General features: G+C 30.9%; 1 protein-coding gene across 1 annotated transcript; it reads right to left on the bottom strand.

Moving 5' to 3' along the window:
• Nucleotides 1-915: 915 nt before the first annotated feature.
• Nucleotides 916-19,620, bottom strand: LOC123291739 (serine/threonine-protein kinase Warts). The gene is made up of 10 exons (XM_044872136.1): nt 19,572-19,620; nt 17,387-18,011; nt 6,999-7,629; nt 6,178-6,540; nt 5,292-5,722; nt 4,041-5,050; nt 3,049-3,227; nt 2,840-2,969; nt 2,057-2,228; nt 916-1,386 (listed from the first exon to the last, which is right to left on the bottom strand). Exons 2-10 carry the CDS (start codon nt 17,954-17,956, stop codon nt 958-960), a joined length of 3,915 nt encoding a protein of 1,304 aa, XP_044728071.1. The 5' UTR covers nt 17,957-18,011; nt 19,572-19,620; the 3' UTR covers nt 916-957.
• Nucleotides 19,621-20,972: the final 1,352 nt, after the last annotated feature.

The raw sequence follows: 20,972 nt of genomic DNA, 5'->3' as shown, positions 1-20,972 counted from the left end.
CAATTAATATTAAATTGTAGAAAATAAAATATATGAAAATTTATTTATTTACTAAACTGAACGTTTGATTATGTTATTAACATTAATTAATAAATAATAAAGGCGATAATAACAATAATCAAATCTGATTTAGAATTATTTACGAATACATTAAAAATGGAAGACTTTTGGAAAACACTTTCTAATCTATCCTAAAATCTTTGATATTAAAATAATTTTTGAAACCCATGAACATAAAAAGTTAATCTGGATCGTAATTAGTAATATGGGCATATGAAATAATTATGGAAAGGTGCTAAATAATAAGCTAAATTAATAACGCTAACGCAGTACGAATCACTCGACTCATCCAATAATTAGAATGAGCAGTGATTAAAAAAATTTTTTTCACATTTTTTTTTTAATTAAATAAAATAATATATTTATAACTATATACAAACAAAATGCTGAATACATCGAACGTATAACAGCATTGCGCATTAAAAAACAAGTTTCCCATTTGGTTTTCAAATTAAAAAAAAGATAATCTATGTATTCGGTGAAGTTTTGATAACGGGCGAATAATGTAAAATTAAAAAAAACACTAATCTCGATTTCCTTTTTCACTCAAAATCAAAACACAAACAGCGATTTGTGCTTTCTTCACAAATCATTTCTAAAAAAAAAATAACTCGTTCCAATTCCAGTAACTATCGATTTTTAAATATTTTACGTATTGTATCCACACAATTTTTTTATTTCCCATTTGCAGAATCCTAATTTTACATTTTGTAATTAATGAGTACAATCCTTTCTCTTTTCGTTTTAATTCGTTTCGTTCCATTAACGAACAGTTCCATTCAATATGAATCGAATTCATCCAATATGAATTGAAATATAATTTATTTTTATAAATTTGTTTTAAAATATTTTTTTTTTTATCAGTGGTGAGTCTCATTATCAAATGAAAATTGTTTATCAAACATAAACAGGTCCTTGATTATCATTGTCATCAAGACTAATTTTATTTGTAAATGCGGGCCCACCACCATCGTCAAAAAAACGACGAAATGTAAATTCAAAGAAACCATGAAATGGTTTACTTGTATCTGAACGATCGTTGTCCGAATGATTTGAATCATTTGAATTGCGTAATTTATCCGGATCAACAGGATCAAAATTTGATGTATCTGTTTGATATTCAATACGTGGAATATGTGGTGCCACTTGACGACGCAATCCTTTGTCAAAATCAATATTTTTAAAGAATGCATGTGATTTTACTTCATTGGCATTTTTTCCCAAACGTTTGTCAGCTCCCACACATAATTTTAAAATTAAATCCATGCTCTCACGTGATAAATTAGCTTGTTTTGGTATATGAAGTGTTGTTTCCCAATTTATTACCTATAAGAAATTCAGAATAATTTGAACACAAATTGCAAACTTTTATTAAATATATACTGAATATTGTTCTGTTTTAAGAAAAACTTGAATGACCTTGTAATATGCTGAAAAGGTACCGTGAACTGTAGGTATTTTATCGGTTAGTTGATAAAAATAAAACTTCTTAACAATTGGTAATTATGAATGACGATATGATGATAATTAAAAACATATTGGTAAATAAATAAAATAATAAATAATAGCATTTTGTCCATGCCCATAGTGTAACATCAAGTGATACAAATCTGCATCATGGTTCCAATGAATATCATAGTTTGTTAGAAGTCTGTGATACACGACATTCTAAGTGCATTAAATTTTAAAAAGAAAGTTCACAGAAAAAGGAATATTTACCAGGAAAATGACTTTCGATCCATTTTTTATCAAGCTTTTACTACTTATTTCTATACCACAAAAGTTAAAATAGTTTGTTGCCCACATTATTTATTTATTCGAAACATTATACTTAAATGCATCTATAGAAAAAAAGGAGATTTTTACCGCACGATTCACAAGATGTAAATAATTAAAGTTAGGAAAAATATATAGGGTCTATGAGTGTCATTGTTCGATAACAGAACAAACTATCTTACCAGTCAATAAAACTGATAACTGACATGTATTAACTAACCTTATATTGTGTTTCTGATGGTGTATTTGCTAAAAATGGAGGACTCCCAACTAACATTTCATATAGAATAACTCCTACACTCCACCAATCACATAATTGTGTATAACCAGTTCGTTGCAACACTTCTGGAGCAATATAATTTGGAGTACCCACTAATGAATGTGCTAAACACCTAAGAAATTAAAAATATATAATAATTATTATTGAGTGTTATTCGTAACATTACAGGTATTTATAAATGCAAGAGGAAGGGGGTAGAAGGAATTTATCTATAAAGTACACTTCTCTGTATTCGGTAGCACAAAAAAGCATCGTTGGTGAGGCAGACCTTCTTTCTTTCTTAGTTTGGACTTATTGAATTGAATTCTATTCTCGAGATATTCTCCAACATAAATTGTACATTCCCAAACATTTTAACAATTTTAAGAAATTTGAGCTTGGCTATCATTAATTACATGGGTCGTAGACTCTTGTATTTTTTATTCACAATACTATCCAAATCCATGGTTTCTCTCTCTTCGCAAAAATAAAAGTTTATTAGAATTCGTTGCCATTTATCTCCCGAAACACAGTGTCACAGAGGTATTTGGCTATTGTTACAGATAAATACTTTAAAACAGTTCAGTATTTATTCCAATTTTTAACTAATTGCATCAAGGGATAAGTTAAAACTTATCCATTAAACGAACGTAAAATTGGATATGAAATTACTGTTTCCGTCAAATACCCTCACTATCAAGAGTATCACTTAAACATTTTTTTTAATGATTATTAAAAACTGACCTTTGATGTTCCCTACGACGGCGCCGTTCCAATGGTTTCAATTGATGTTGTTGATGATAACATCTACATTCACTGTTATCCGTTAACCAATCATCTCTTGGATCCATGGAATCTTGACGACCATGCTCACCTAATATAAGAGAAACAAATACAATATTTTAATATCATCTGATAAAATTTGAATAAATTTCACTAAATAAAATAAGTACCATTTTGTTGATAATATTTTGAGTTATGTGTCCATCGAAATCCAGTACATAATCCAAAATCAGTTAATTTAATATGTCCATCACGATCAATTAATATATTGTCTGGTTTGATATCTCTATGAATAAAACCCATTTTATGTACACTCTCAACAGCGCAAGTTAATTCAGCAATATAAAATCTATTAATACAAAAACATAGAAATAATTATTTTTAATTACACATTCAATAAATGAATGAACTGCTTAAGCATTATTCTCGTGAAATTTGCAACTTATATAAAGTATTTAGTATTTTATTTATCTTAATTTTAACATGTCAGAGAAAATTTTATTTTTGAAGTGCAAAATAACATTAAATATAGCTAAGATTGTTGCCGGGTGAAACGGTTTTCAAATAAAAAAATCGCATTCAAATCGGTCAATCTTTTTAAGAATTATGATGTCGTAAACAGGAGAACCTTTCAAAATTTAAATTCAAAATATGTTTTTATGACCAAAATTTAAATTTCTTATTGTTACAGAATTTTAAAAAATTTTAAATTAGAAATTTTAAGATTAAAGATTTTAACCCTTTGAAAACCGAATGTTTAATGAGTTTTTATCCAAGTAACGAGGTTAATATTATCAAAAAAATACATCGGGCTGACTTGACCAGCAATTAATAAAATTGTATTAAAAATTATATACGAAGATAATATACTTCGAAAACTGTACGTTACATTAATTTGATTTTAGAGTTTTGTTTACTAAACCTCGTACAATGACACAAACTTTTTAATGAAATATTGCATAATTGAATAACTAATTCAAATCATTGAAATTTATTTTGAAAATTAACGGGTTGATTCGAAAATAAAGAATCGTAAGAAACTGTCTTGGTGCCACAACGCTTATTGCAAGTGAAGGCTCTGTTAAAAGGTATCTTTGGGATACGTAATAAACAATAAAATAATTTTGAACGTTTTGACTCACAAAAAAAAGTTGAATCTTACCGTGCTAATGGTTCTTCAAAGATGCCAAGTTTAATTAGCAATGACATCAAATCACCACCAGGTATATAATCCATAACAAAATATAAATTATCTTTATCTTGAAATGAATAATACAATTTTACAACCCATTCATTATCCGCTTCTGCTAAAATATCACGTTCAGCTTTCACATGTGCCACTTGATTACGTTTTAACACGTCCGCTTTTCGTAGTGTTTTCATAGCATACAAATGATTTGTATCAATTTTACGCACTAATGTCACTTCACCGAAAGCACCTACACCAATTGGTTTAATTTTTGTAAACATTGATTTATCCATTTTGGCACGTTTTAAACGAATATAATTCGATTCTTTTTGTGATAACATTTTACGCATTTGACATTGTGCTTCAGCGCTTAAACCTATTTTTGCCATTTCCGTTTCGAGTTGTAAACGACGATAAACACGTTGTTTATGTGATTTGATGACATTCTCAATATGCTGTTCCATGAAAAATTTATATGCTTGTGGTGAATAATTTTGTACTTTACAATCCCGTCGCTCATCTTCTTTTTCTTTTGACATTTGCTTACGTTCGGGGATTGGCGATTGATGTTGAATTTTTTTATAGGTGGGTGGTAAATTATTATTATTATTCGATGCAGATTGTTGGGGATGATATTTATTAGGATTTGGACTAGAATTACCGTTATAATGTTTTGAATTACTACAACTAGATGGTGATGGGATATTCTCTGATGAATATCCAGAATTTGGTCGACTATTGTCTGTATTAGGACTTTCCGAACGACCTCCATCACAATTATTTGGCGATGAATATTTTCTTCGTTCATCCTTTGGATAATTCTGATGACGATGTACATCATTCGCCGTAGTTGTGTACGGAGGTGGGGGTAAAGGATGCGGATGATGAACATGATGACTGTTTGTATTGGTTGTAGTACGTTGGGCTGCCAATGCTTGCATGGTTGATGCATAACTAGGTGGTTCTGTTGTTGGCACATTCACCTGTTAAAAAATATTTATTTAATAAATTAAATTTTTTTTAAATAGATCAAATTTTGGGGAAAAAAATCCGAATATCAACATCCATATACTTATAAAGAGAATATATCTATGACTGGCGTTTTTAGAAGCTTATATTTTAAACAAAAGAGCATTATTTAAAAGTATTATTTTTAAGTTTTGCTTTTTTTAGAGAAATTTGAATCCAAAAGGCATGAGAATCCTTTCTTACGGAGTTTCTTACCGGTGTTGTTGAAGTACTGGAACTATTAATTGATTGTTGAGAAGATGTCACCGTTTGGTTTTGAGTTTGACTTGATTTACTACCATATACACCGACTGCTTGTGGACCAGGTGACGTTGCCACAACATGTTTCTGTTGTATTGATGATGCATATGAAGGTGGTGGAAATGTTGTTGTAACACCAGGTGGAACTGGCGGTGTAGCATTACCACCGGTGGTGACTACGACAACGGGCGCCGTAGGTGCAATGGCCGTTTGTAATATTGGTTTTTGTACTTGTGTACTTTTTACTGATTGCATTATAATTGGTGGTTGCGTTTTGGTTTGTCTTGCACCCCATGCTTGTAATGGTGTTGGTCGCGTCACGACGCCACCTAACACTGTACTTGGTGATGCTTGTTGTTGCTGAACGGTTATTGGACTTGGTGACCCTGCATAAATTAAATTTAATAGATATATTTATAAACATAAATTAGGATAGTTTAATATCTTATGAAACGTAATAGTTTGGCCTTTCGACGGTCGACAGACGGTCAATCGACTTCAACTTTTGATGGTAGTTGTATTAAAATATCCCTAATAAATATAAACAAATTTAGAATTTTCTAGCACTATGTCCATGGCAAGACAACAGCCTTAACCAAATAAACCTGTTGTTTTTTTATTCTTCGATATCTCGAAAACTGTAAACTGTGTCTCTTAAACAGTATTGATATACAATTTTAATGGAATTGAATAGATTTTTTTCTTTTTTTTTTTTAATTAAAAGAAATATTTCAAGATTGAAACTTTAAAGCCATTTTGTAATGTAGGAATTTTAGCTAAATTTATTTACTCTTAATGATGAAAATTTGATCAAGTAATAAAAATATAGTAATTAACTAACCAGCTGACGTAGGTCCTGAATAAATTCCACTAGAAGGACTTTTTCTACTATAAATTTCTTGTTGTGATGATGTTTGTGTTGGACTTTGTCGCTGTTGTATTGATATTGAGTACGATGGTGGAGGTGGTGGTGGTAATGATGGTAATGGATAAGGTGGTGGTGGTTCTGAACCAGGAACACCAGACGATTGTTGTACAACTTGATTAACACCACCCCCACCACCACCACTTTGATATAAACTTAATGCTTGTATTTGTTGACTTAATTGTTGTTGTACTTGTGGACCATTTTGTACAATCATTGGTTGTCGACCATTACCACTTCCATTACTGCCACCGTTATTATTCACAACGTTACCATTACCTGCAATTAAACGAAGAAACGTTGATTAATTATTATGAAAACATTTCTAAAAATAAGAGTAAAAGAAACCAACAAAATTAATTGTTTAAATATCTTCAAGCGCGAAGCTAGAGAAGGGCATTTGGCACAAATGTCTCCTCTCAAGGGCATTTGGCACAAATGTCTCCTCTCAAAAGTAGGAAAGTCAACTAATCAACTAATTAAAGTAATGAGCAACCTCTAATCAAACGTAACACAGTTGCATAGCATGTAGCTATAATAAAACATCTAAACAAGTTTCCAAATTTTTCTTGTAGTTTCCAAAGGAATCCATTAACCTTAATATTTGTTTTCGATTTGGAAAAGAACATTTTCTAGGGTAAAATGTAGAAATTATTTTACTAAAATTCTAGTGTTATCAGTGAGGTTTGTCTACGACCAATTCTAGCACCATGAATATATAAAAATACTTTGATTACCTGCGATAACAGCAACAGGACTAGTACCACGAGCACCGCAACCTTGTGGTGGTGTGACCACATTCGTTGATGGTCGATGTGATGCAGCTGCTGGTGACATACGTTTCAACAATTGTTGCATATTAGTTGGTACTAATATTGAACCTTGTGACGACGGTACACCACCACCCACACCATGTGGTGGTGGCGGTGGAGGAGGTGGTGTTGAACTACATCTAGGAGGTGGTAATGGTGGTGGTGGTTCTGAATCACTGCGATCACTACGATTGCCACCCCCACTTTGTGGTGAATATTGTCTAGATAGTTGTGTATGTACATGATATATATCGGATGGCTGTTGACTACTATTTGTTGTACGTGGTGAATCAGATCTCGATGAACCAGCACCACTGTCTAATGTTGTCGATGCCGGACTACAACGATGTGATTGATTACCACCACCGGGTACACCTGGACCTGTTGATAATTCACGTTCTAATGATGGCTTACGAATTAATTTTGTTAAATTTGTTTTTGATAATCCATTATTGGTACCACTAATTGTTGTTACATCGTTTTGTTGTTTTACTAAATATTGTATTGCATCTTCAAATCTGCCATTACCCTGTTTTAATGCACGAAATGATGTATCCTGAAAATTAATTATTGAATTACTTTTTTAACAACAATAATTTATTTATAAAATATTTATACAGATACATGTGTCAACAAAAATTAAAATTTCATTTTAAGAAACATTTTGACTAAAAGAGGATGTTTGGTAATTTTCAAACTAGTACAACAATACAATGAGATTGATTTTTCTTGTGATAGAATTGAATGCTCAATGAATTTAGAAAATTTTTGAGATGGAATAATTTGCGTCAGTGAATTATTTTTAATATTTTGACTCAGACTTTTAAAGCGTATGCCTGCTAAGTTTTTCTAGCGGAAAAAACCGAGCGTATTGTTAATAAAAAATTTGCAGGTTATTATCCACTTCCGGTAGTACCTCAAAACTGAGATATTCATTTTTTCCCCGAACTGCAGCTATGAGCAACTTTAAGGAAATGACGTATACGGTCTAGTAGGAGTTTTATAGTCATAAAATAGCAGGTCAACATTTTTTAAGTTTTTCTGAAGCTTTTCCTAATATTCTTAAAAGAAAATACATGTCGAAAAAAACATTCGTACTTTATTGAGTCCGATTAATTAATTCTACTTCCAAAAAAACCACCATTGAATTTTGTCTGCCGGTAGAGTGTGCGGTATGTAAAGACTCCAAAGAGTTAGGATTCATTTACCATCAATTAGGGCGGCCGTAAATATTTTATTGAAAAAAAAAAACTCGAAATTGACAAAAATGACTTCTTTACCAGGCAGCATTAAAAATCCATGGATTAAATGACTATCTCCTAGAATATTTGTACAAAATTTGAATACTATCCCTAAGAGATCAATGACAGAAATGGTATTTTTATTTTTATGGGGTCTCAAAATGTAAAAATTCGATAAATTAACAATGGTTTTGTAAATATAAATGACCTCTACAATATAAACTACCATTTTATACGGCTTTGGAATGTTTATTTTACAACCTTATAAAAAATATTTACAATATGGGGCGAAGGACTCTTTTAACTTTGCACCATTATATTAATCTATAAAAAAATATCTAAAATGATTTCGAATTAAAAACATTGTTATTCACCAAGGTGAAACTTTACACAGTAAGCAGTAATAATGTTTGAAGCCCCCACGGCTACAAATAATTTTATTTTTTTTATTGAAAACAAAGATATTTTTAAAAGGACTGTTTTCCCCCTTAAAACACTGACATGAAGAGAAGAGTCATCAACTTACTAGGTAACTAACTCTCTATGAAGAAGACGAAGACAATAGCCCAGTCATATTAGGTAAAAAAAGGGGTCAACCTCGGAATGAAAGATAATAAGCTGCAAATTGGTATGAACCTTTGTTTTGTCATTCTAAATGTTGTCTCAAAAGTCACAATCGTTATCGTGTCCGCGTCTCAAGATATTCAAGGTCAAAGGTCACAAAAATCGGTTTTTCGCGAATATCTGGCTTCCTATCGGTTAAATGAGATTTGCATTTATTATAAAAGTTGTAGGCTATAAAATTCCCTACAACTTTTGTTTAAACTTTTTTTTCATACGACCAACCGTTTTGAAGGTAGAGCGCGAAGAGTGCACATCGTACAGTCATGTACGGCCTAATGCAAGGTCAAGCGTGAGTTATGGTTATCAGTACGTTATAAAGTCAATTATTTACTTGGAAATTATAAATATTAAACAATGCCTATTATTTATGTACTAACTATTAATTATTTATATTTAATTAAAGTAAGTAACTTGATTATTTATATATAATTATTCATATTTAACTATTTAAGTATAAAATATTATTAATTCTGGATTATATATTTTAGTTTTATTTTAAGTTAAAATGATAGTAAGAGTATATATTTTACACATATTTTTATTTATTATTAAATACGGCATAATATACATTTATCAAAATGTGAGTTCAAATATCAAAAGTATCTTTGTTGATTTTAATTGTAATGAAATTGGAAATGGAAGCTAATTATCTTCTTCTTGTTCGTCGTCTTCTTCTTCTTGTCGCTCAAAAATGTTCAATTCATTGTCATCATCCTCATTATCTGTCATGTTCATCTCCAAACCTTCCAGAATATCGGGATCATATGTATTTTCTTCATCGGGATTACTTGGATACAGTGAAGCATTGAGGCAAGCTTGTCCGTTGCACTGGCCGCAAGCTAAAGAACATTGTAGCCCTGATTTTCTGCATCCACAGCGGGAACCACAACCATTTTTGCAATTGCAAAATATTACGTTTAGTAGTTCGGCTGGTGCTGGAGGTAATAACGTTCGTATGGGCTCCAGGATTTCATTTTCAAGCATCCAGCCCCATTCTTGAGGTTCTAAGTCCTTCCCTAACCACGTTTGAATCTGGTAGTAGACACGTTTTATGTGTTGATGAGCTGCTACACTTGTTGGTGGAAGTGTTGACAGTTGTACAGGTTTATTTAGTTTTGTAAATTTGATGAATTGCGTGTAGCGGAAATGATCAATGTTGTCCTCAGATTTTGGAGCATTATATAATGCCAACAAGATGCGCACTCCATTTTCTAATAATGTTTGTTTTGGGCAGTTTTCTTGTTGAAATACTTCCACCATTTTATCTAAATCAGGAATTTTTTCCAATGCTCTAGTAACAGTTTTTTTTCCTTTTTTAAATAGCGCAGAAGTCGTGTCACAGCCACTGAATGCGTGTAAAAATAAAATGTGCTTTTTAGTACGAGGATATTGGTCAAAACTTTTAGTAGAATATATTTGTGTTTTGACATTGCCTTTGCCAACTTTTTTCAAAAAAATTTCCTGATGATGTGACTGAGTACGTCCAATTAAGATAACGAGCAAATCGATATCTTCTCCTATGATGACAGCAGTCTTTTGATGTTCTTCTGCTCTCTTAATTACGTTGTCTTTGAATGCAAGAGTACTTACATTACTTATTGTCCGTCTATACTTTAATTTTTTTTTCTTTTCTGCTATTTCATCAGCTTCTTGGCCACAAAATAAGCATAACTTTCCAAAATCAAAGACTTCATTTCGTTTTTTGCGAGGTGCACTTGACGTTGAAGGTTCACTCTCATCTGTGCGTCGTTTTGATGCAATAATAACATTTTTACTCGTGTACACTTTTCGACACTCGGAATGCACATTTACAGAACTTAAAGTATTTAAATAGTCTATATGTCCATCATTTCTTTCAATACTTGCAGTTTTTAAAGTTTGTAAACCACGTACGACATTCACAGAAACACCTTCTGAAAGTTTCTTATCACATATAAAACACAAATCAGCCATAGCTCTTAAAACCGTACGTCCGTAGTTGCAACGGTACAATTTCAAACTAACGAATAATCTTGACTCATACAAAGTGGAGAGAGTGGCCTTGAATACTATAGAACATCTGTTATGAATAGAAATGGGCATAGGGTAGGGACAAGTATTTCCAGGTATATAAGTATTGAGAAATTTACGCGTTTTAAAGAAAAGATATATAATGTCGTGTTAACTTAAAATAAAACTAAAATATATAATCCAGAATTAATAATATTTTATACTTAAATAGTTAAATATGAATAATTATATATAAATAATCAAGTTACTTACTTTAATTAAATATAAATAATTAATAGTTAGTACATAAATAATAGGCATTGTTTAATAATTATAATTTCCAAGTAAATAATTGACTTTATAACGTACTGATAACCATAACTCACGCTTGACCTTGCATTAGGCCGTATATGACTGTACGATGTGCACTCTTCGCGCTCTACCTTCAAAACGGTTGGTCGTATGAAAAAAAAGTTTAAACAAAAGTTGTAGGGAATTTTATAGCCTACAACTTTTATAATAAATGCAAATCTCATTTAACCGATAGGAAGCCAGATATTCGCGAAAAACCGATTTTTGTGACCTTTGACCTTGAATATCTTGAGACGCGGACACGATAACGATTGTGACTTTTGAGACAACATTTAGAATGACAAAACAAAGGTTCATACCAATTTGCAGCTTATTATCTTTCATTCCGAGGTGAAAGCCCTAATATGACTGGGCTACAAGAAAAACATTCTGTATAATAATTAATATAGAATTAATAATACAAGAGATCTGATAATAAAATGTGGACACAAAACAGACAGACTTACAAACTACTAGCAAATAGATTGACTGACCGACCCAACTATATATACTACCTCCGTATACAAACTAGAACGTAGTACAATGATAAAAATAGAGATTCAACTCCATGATTCAGACCTAAAACGCCGACTTTGTGGAATGTTAACCAATTAAAAGCGAGCTTTTATAACGTTGCGTCAGTATATTGATACGCAACAAAAATCTGACTTTTTATAGGTTGGCGCCACTGTTTTACGTTGTCTTACATTTCCATAGAACCAGAGGTCTAAGGATTTATCTTCATTCAAACGTTAAACAACGTAAAACGTAGGGTAGCATTAATCACCCAGAAACCCTTAAATGCTAGATTACCCGAACTATGTTAGTAATCGTCTGGAATTCATACAATAACAAATAAATTAATCACTTTGTTAATTACAATTTAAAATTAACACCGCTTTTAAGACTGAAAGATTAGAAAACAACTCGAATGTTTTCCATTATCAAATTTGAATTTTCGTGCTAACAAATCTGAAATATTTACACTTGGTGAAATTTATGACGACCTCGTTCACTCATTTTAAGTAAGTTTTGAGCAGTGTTTAAGAAAAAAAAAGTGAAAACAAACAAATGACTGAGTTAAATGTTGAAATACCATGTAAAGAGTTTTGTTTACGGAATCGTTTGTTTTTTAACGTTATATAAGTAAAGAAAGATAGCCACTCTTGATGTTTACAGTGATGCTTACGAAAAAAAATTTCAAACAAAAGTTGTTTATTTTTTATTAGGAACATTTTTAACATTTAAATTTTTATTTAATCTTTAACGGTTTACAAGATGGGTCCAGGACCCAAAGGACCCAAAACTCAGCTGACCTATGTTGCTCATTTACAAGCTCGATCTCTCACTTTTTACACATGAGACTTGCATGAAACTATCCTCTGCGCATAGAGGATATGTGGAATTCACATTAGATTTTATATATTTTATATAGATTTTTTATAAATACTTTAAACAAAGACCAAAGACATACATATTTTACTAGATAGAGTGCAAGAAAGAGAGAACTGTGTACGTATGTATACATAATGGCAGTATAAATATAATGTGTTTGTGTTTTGTTTAGTATTTAAAACAAGTTTTAGAGAGATATGAAGATGATTATTGTGTTGTATCATTAAATCATTATGTATGGTATCAGCAGCGTATCACAGTAGCAATGGTCGTTTATTTTTTTATATTCATTTTTTTTTTTAATTTTTTTATTTTACTTCTTTTATATATACAAGCTGCAATGTATATAGGTACCATATATACAGGCTGTACTGGAAGAAATAAGAAGAATTCGAATTGTCGAATACATAGTAGAATATCCCTTTAAAAGGTAAATCAGAAGAAGTAGAAAAGGTAGAGCATAGAACGTCAAAAAACGCCTTGCTTCTGATAAAGCATTCTTTGCAAGACTATTACTCAACACCTAAGAGTTGAACGAACACCTCAAACATCGATTTTACTCTATTGCGACCAAAACTACGTACATGATGTCTCAAAAAAGCGAACATTATGTTTAAGCGAACTGCAAAAAAGTAACGTCATAGACCTCGCTAGGCTGAAATTATTGAAAGGACGCCAAGTTGAACAGATATCGAGACACATGGGATAATTTTTGTATTGTTTTCTCGAGTTTTTTTTACTTTGTTTTCAAAAAATAGAAGGTCATTGAAGGTGCACATGTCCCTCTACCCATAACGACCTATATGATTCGAATGTTATGGAATAAAGAAATTACATATCATAGCTTTTTGCACGTTTCTTCATTTAATTTGAACAAAAATGGTCTTTATAGAAAAACGAACCACTTTCATTGTAAAATGTTTTTCGAAGAGTGTCTAGATTCTGCAAAAAACATACGAAAAAACAATTTTGGGTAAAACTTTTCAGTCCGTTTTTGCCCAAACTGTACGGTTAATGTATTTCGAACTAAAAATTTTACTTTTTTAATCGATACAATTTTCAAATTTAAAGTGTTCCATCTATCTATTACCATATATGGAATAGAGTTAGCTTTTCATTGAGACTGAAAACCTGAGTCAAGTTTATTGTCTGCGTAATATGTGTGCATATAGACCCAACATTTTTTGCTTGAAGAATTTTTATCGATAAAACTTATTTTTCGAGTTTCAAGCATATGTCAACTTAAAATAGACGCCCTGTACATTTTAAATACAACCCCATGACTACTAAATGAAGTTTTAAAAAAAAAAATTCGCTAATAATGAATCATGATATGTTGATATTGTGAACATTGTCGGATTTATGACTCCAACAATCTTAAACAGACTTTTAAAACACGCTATATATCAAAAAGTATAAGCACACAATGAAAAAAATGTGTGTTCCATATAAAATTAGCACTATAATAATAATAAATAATAATATGCAAAATATCAGACATTCATATGAATAATAATTAATATTAAAAGAACAATAAAAGTGACAGAGTATTAATAAAGTATTTATTTAAAAAAATTAGGATGAAGGTCATCTTTGACGGTAATTTAAATGGCTAGCTAGCTACTAATGGTTCATTGTCAATTCATTGAAATATTTGTCTGTTTAGTTTGTCTTTACATGTGATGTAAACAAACACAACATGATAATCTTTTCTGAGAATTGTATTCCATAAATATCTAATTTGCGCAATTGAAATTTTTTATTGCAACATTTTGGTTATGTAATTGCAAAATTTGTATGTCTGGTAAACAAAATTTCGTAGGCAATAGACGGTCTATACATATAAAATGCTTTGTTCATTGACTGACTGCAGAATCAACGCACAGCCTACACGGCTGATCGTAGAGCCCTGAAACTTGGAGGATGTGTTCTTTGTATGTCGTAGACATCCGATTTTCCGAAATTCTACCCTTAAGGGGGTGAAAAACAAAGGCAAAGTTTGTATGGTACAACGTGATTCTTTGGTCTTATCTTCAAATTTTGCTTAAACATATAAAATACTCTATACATATAAAATGAATTGCGAGATACAATTTATGACCATCTGTTCAAGCAGAGTCTTCTGATTTACTCAATGCATCACGACTTTTTTACATTTAAAAAAAGAATTGAAAACTGTATATTTACTTTTACCTGTGTAAAACAATTCCTATCCCTATTTCGAGTGTTCTGAAAGGGGGATAAGTGTGAGCAATGGAAGTGAAGGTTATAACGCGGTGTTTTTTACTTTTAAACTCAGCGAAGTGGGCGGGTGTCATACAAGTAAACATATAAAATTGGATTTTTTGTATTAAGATTTGAAATACAGATTTTCATCGTCATTTTCACCACCTAAGAGTTAAATTTTCAAAAATCCGTTCTTAAGTGAGCGTCTACATCGTGAAATCAGTAACTGTGCTAAACTTTTAGCCAATCGGGTGTTTAGTTTAATAATCTCGTGATGAGTCAGTCAGTCAGTGGTATTTCGCTTATATATATTTTGATTAATGATCAATTTAGTTTCAAGAAGCAAACAGTGTTCTTTATTAAAATTTGAGGGTGTTAAATTTTTTACGAATAATATATTTTATCTATCAACACAGTAGATAAAATAAAGCAAAAAGAGAAAAATAGCTAAAATAAAAGAACAGCATATGGATATGACAATGACCTAAGTGGAAGAAATATTTGTTTGTATTTGAGAGTAGAGAACGTATTTAAATTGCAAAAACCACACCTTCCCATACAAAATCATAAAGAATTTGTAAAAAATTTTTAGTATATCTATAAGAATATTTGTGTAGGTAAAAAAAAAAGTAATATCACCGGCAGTGCACCACACACACTGGGTGAGATAGGGTGGTGTATATCGGTCGATGTGTGACTTGGCGGTCTTGTTTTTTACTTATACACCAAAAATATTATTATACATTAGCATAAGCTTAGCTTATAATCAGAAACAAAGGATTAATTAATTTATTCACACACAGTGGCGTCACCAGCCAATAGGAGAGAGGGGAGCAATCTGAAAGATACAGAATATGAATTATAAGAAACAAAATTTTAAGGAGTCATTTTTCTAAAATTGCTTAAAAAGGAAAACATAATTTTTGCGCTTTTCTTACGCATGTGACTTCATTTGACAGGTTCAGAGATAGTAAATTTAGCTTAATTAATTATCGATGATTCTTTGGCAATTAGATAATGAAATCCGAAGAATTTTTTATAAGAAAGATTTATTTACAAATATTTCTTCACTCTTTTATGCAAAACTACTTTCAATAGTCGTGTATTCCGATTACAGTGACGGGCGAACCGACCAAGTTTTGGAGAGAATTGCGTGTGCAAAATATGAATGAGAAACGAGATCTATTGACTGATTCGTATATCTGAGACCCAAAACTCCATATTGCTAAGATGGAATAATATCTACCGCCTAGCACCGTTAAAAAAAACACCCCATCGAACAGCGACCTTTAATAAATTCTGTGGTTGTTTTTTGTGAATCTGTCATTTCTGGGTATCAAATTATGGACCTTAAATAAGTGTTTTCGTTCGTTTCCGTATACCACAATGTAATTTTAAACTTCAAAACAATCTTATCAGTGCACCGGTTCCAAAAACTATAAAGAAACAAATATTTACCTAACGTATGCACGTTACGTTATATCGTTGAAACTTTTCGATTTTAACAAAAATATCACCTTCTAAAAATCCCTCTTTAAGGACACCTTTCATAAAATTTATACCTATACGAAATTACACGACATTGCAAAAGTAATTTTCGTTTGTTTTCTGTCTAGCGTGTAATAATATTTTTTGTTTCTTAGTATACAAATACATAGTCTTTTATAAATGTGTTTGTGATAGATATTTACATTTTATAAATAAAAAGCATTGAATAGTATAGCAAGTAAGCATTCCATGGCATTACGCCAAATGCTCATACTTCTACTTAAATTTACATACCAAACATAAATATCTACTTAACTACAATGAACCTACAAATACCCACATCTAAATCTTTAAGAAATTATCTTTTTTTTTCATATTTTGCAACATTCATATTCAGTTCAACAATAATTATAATTATTATTGTTGTCATTTTAAATAATCGAAAATATTGTCTTTCATTTGGCACGCTTTCTTTTAACAACGGCACGGAAACTTCAAATCAGTGAAATATTTCCTATACATTTTGTATAGAAATGCTTGAAGAGTACTGTGAACCGTCACAAAAACTTAATCGATTATCTCTAGAAGCAAACGTTAATGAAAATTATAGAATCAGACTAGAATAATTACTTGGAGAAATTTCAAAAATTGATATGAGTTGCACTCGGAATTAGCCAACTTTCTTTTATTTCCAGCATTGATAGAGAATGAGGGTGTCAAAATACAGATGTTAGTTATCTGGATAAAGATTACTTTTTGAACAATATTTGATTCTTTTGAGGCTGATCATACTGACGTTAGTTAAAAAACGTCCAATGAAAAACCGGCGTTAAAATCGATACTCATGTGTGATTTCAATCTTACTAGTCTTTCATATTTTGTACAATAACCAAACCAAAATGTTACAATTTTTGCATAGTCTCAAGCATGAAAAAGGATTTTAATTTTTGTGTTCTGACAAAATGTATCTGAATATATATAATTAAGTAAAATACCAACCTCAGAATAGCCCATTGATAATAATTGATTTAAAGATTGTTTCAACGCATTCATTTGATCACGATCTTGTTGCGCTGATGATGTCGACATCGAGCCAATGCCCGATGTCGTTGATGATAAACCATTGCAACTAAGTCCCGATGCAGAACTAAGTCCCGACGCCGACGATATACCAGATGTGGTTGATAATGTTGAGACAGTGCTTGCTGCACTTGAACCCACCACATCGTTGCTATTTTGTTTCACAAATGGCTGTAATGAATTATGTATCTCTTCTAAAGCTTTTTGATGATATCCAGATGATCTAGAATTCGATCCACCTGAACTTGAGTTACGATCATTTTGTTTACTTGTATTACTGCTTAAGCTACTGCTACCAGATATTAACACCGACGAAGTATTATTAATTGATTGCGTTTGTTGTTGATTCATGACGATTGATTCATGACGTTTTTGTTGAACTGCTGTTGGATGATCTTCTTTTTGTTGTATATTGACACGGGCATAAACAGACACAGCACATTCGGCAGTACAACAAATGTATGATGCATGTGTTTCTGTATATCCCATACTATCATATCTCTGATACGATTATCGAAAGTTATCGAATACAATAAGCACATTGCTAGAAAACAAATAGAACACTTTAACGACAGGCTCAAAATTTTATTTACAATATTCTGTTGAATAGTGGAGTATAAAATAATCTAATTGCAATGAAAAGGATCAATGCCATCAGTAAAATCGAAAATAAACATCATATCAAATTTGCGGTTTGAATTAGGACTTCTTTCTTAGATTTCTATAATGATTCTCGGTCAATCATATTTCTTGATAATTTCAGATTTTTTCGCGGGTGTAGCAAGACTGAAGCAATCAGTCTACTTAGTAGCTAGTTTATCATGTATCCTAAAATAACCGCATTCGAAAATAATTGTGATTAAATTTCTAACCAGAAACGTCCTTGGAAAATTTTTGATGGCAAGTGAATGAGAAAATTTCTAATTTACAATTTGTACCAATAATTTCACAAATAGGTGCTGGTTATTATATGCGAGTATATTTTAAAGATCTCAGCGCCGCGATAGTAAAAAAATGAACTTTTCATTAGGCCACCCAGCTGATCATTTTCATTGAATAAAGAGATTAAAGAACGATTACAGAATCCGTTGATATATTTATTTTTTATTATTGTGTTAAAAGCATGCTTTTGAGTTTTGATAACTGATTTCCTTTCGTTATTTAAAAAGACTACTCTTCTGTGTTATTGACATTCAAAATTTTTTTGAAAGTGCTTTTCTTGTACTTTAATCACGTTATGTGTTTTGAAAATAAATTTTTAATTTCTGAATTTTGAAGTTCCAATTAAAATCGATAGATTGAGTTCGTTTGAATAGGAGGTATTTTGATCCATCTAGGTGGAAAAAATAGCAATCTTTATCTATCACCCATGAATACTAAGTATATCCAATTGAAACGGAAATATGGTCACATAATAAGCCAAATTTCAACAATTATTAGAGTAAATTCTTTATTATGATTAGAAATTATCTAATTATTGATTCATACATTGCATTTAAAAAAATAACTTTCAGGGATTGCTGTATTATTCGAATGCGGTCATTTAGACTTCTTACATAGAGTGTCCTATGAATATGTACGCAAATTTTAAGGACAAGAAAATTTTTAACAGTTTTAAGTCGAAAATGCATTATTCTTTTTTTCCAATATTAAATAGTTAAGGAGCAATTGGTAATATTAAAGTTTAATAGCAAATATATCTATCTTGTAGTAAACCGTGTGATTGGTATACAAATATCATCCAAAAACTCTTTAGAAATACGTTTTCCAACTACAAGCAAACAAAAAATGAGGTAACAGAGACACGTTTTGAACAATTAAATTAGCCCAAATTGTAAATTGTATCCTGCAATTTCTTTAACTATTGGATGATGTACAAAAGTGTATTTGAAGTATTTTCGACTTAAAAATGCTCAAGGAATACACACTAAAAGTTTGCGCATTTACTCAAAAGAAAAGAAGGACACTGTATAAATTTAATATCTCTTATTCAGTCAAAAACATTTTGAAATAAGTGTGATTCTATCGTAATTTTTAATCGAATTTCGAATAGTATTTCATACTCCACCAAACACAGAATACTGTACAGAATTATAACACTAACTTTATTATTACGACGTTAATGGAAAATATTTGACTTGATTCATTCGTTCATATTTTATCAATTTCAAATCACTTAACCGAAAAAAAATAAATAATTAATTAAAACACTAAACAATTTAAATAAAAACACAAAACACTTTTCTTTTTTTTTTGCACAGAGAGTCTTTCACTAAATAGTTTCAATCCCAAAAACATTAAAAAAACAATACCACTTTATTTAACAACAGTTGTTGACAAACAGTCTAATAAACTAAAATTATTTATAATAAAAACAACACACAAATAATTAATTATTAACATAATCATTATTTTTTATTTATTTATTTATAAATTCGTTTATATTTGTCATTCAAATAAATGAATTTATAATAATAAACACACTGTACCATTTTTCTAAGTTACATTTTGTGGGTGAAAACAAAAATAAGGCACGATTTATTGTTGTTTCAAATTTTTTGTTGACTTTGTTGTTGTGTATGTTCTTGAAATGGACGAATTCTGAAAATAAGAAAAAAAAAGTGAAAACAAACAATTGACTGAGTTAATTGTTAAAATACCATGTATAGACAGTTTTGATTACCCTCTCACATTACACATACATACATGTCACATATATAACTGATATTCCCATATATACATATTATACAATTTGCGCTCTCACGGGTAAACAGTGATGTTTACGAAAAAATTTTTCAAACAAAAGTTGTTTATTTTTTTATAAGGAACATTTTTTACGTTTAAACTTTTGTTCTATCTCTAACGGTTTACAAGATGGGTCCTACGGACACAAGACCCAATTGACCCATGTTGCTCATTTACGAACTCGACCTCACTTTTTACGTCCTAAGCACGCTATAAAAATTTCAGCATGATATCTCTTTTCGTTTTTGAGTTATCGTGATGACAGACGGACAGACGACTTACAGACAGTCTAAACGACAAATCATTCGAACCCTCTCCATCATGGGTGCCTGCCTCGCACGTAACCACTAAGTGGTTTTTTTAGATTTTGCCAATGTTTTCGTATGTTTTTTGACGTTTGATCATTCCCCCTTTCAGTAATGCCCCCAAAGTATACGTTAATGTTGTAGACAAGATAGTTTCAAATATTGTGTATAGAGAAGCAAAATAATGGTACTAGAATTGCCTAAAATTTCTAAGATTAAACTACTGAACCATGAATAACCTGATTTCCACGCGACAAAGTAACATGTAAAGATCTTGGGGACGAATGACTCAAGAGAACAAATATCTACTATCTAATAATATGACCAAAGAATCAAAATCGTATAAAAAACAAAATCAAACGAAAAAATGTTATTTTTTGGGGGGTCTGAATTGTTAGTACCAGATTCTTTTTAATTTTAGCAACCGATAATTAATTGTAGGTACAGATAAAAAT

This window comes from Chrysoperla carnea, chromosome 2 (assembly GCF_905475395.1).
Source record: "Chrysoperla carnea chromosome 2, inChrCarn1.1, whole genome shotgun sequence".
Classification (NCBI taxonomy): domain Eukaryota; kingdom Metazoa; phylum Arthropoda; class Insecta; order Neuroptera; family Chrysopidae; genus Chrysoperla; species Chrysoperla carnea.
The sequence above is the reverse complement of the archived record's forward strand: the minus strand, read 5'-3'. Positions and strand labels throughout refer to the sequence as shown.

Bases quoted from the DNA above. Each gene is read 5' to 3' on its own strand.
- LOC123291739 (XM_044872136.1), bottom strand. From the start codon at position 17,956: ATGGGATATACAGAAACACATGCATCATACATTTGTTGTACTGCCGAA. The intron at 5,051-5,291 runs GTAAGAAACTCC...ATTTTTTAACAG, and splicing joins CCAGTACTTCAACAACACCG to GTGAATGTGCCAACAACAGA. The intron at 2,229-2,839 runs GTCAGTTTTTAA...TTAATTTCTTAG, and splicing joins CGTCGTAGGGAACATCAAAG to GTGTTTAGCACATTCATTAG.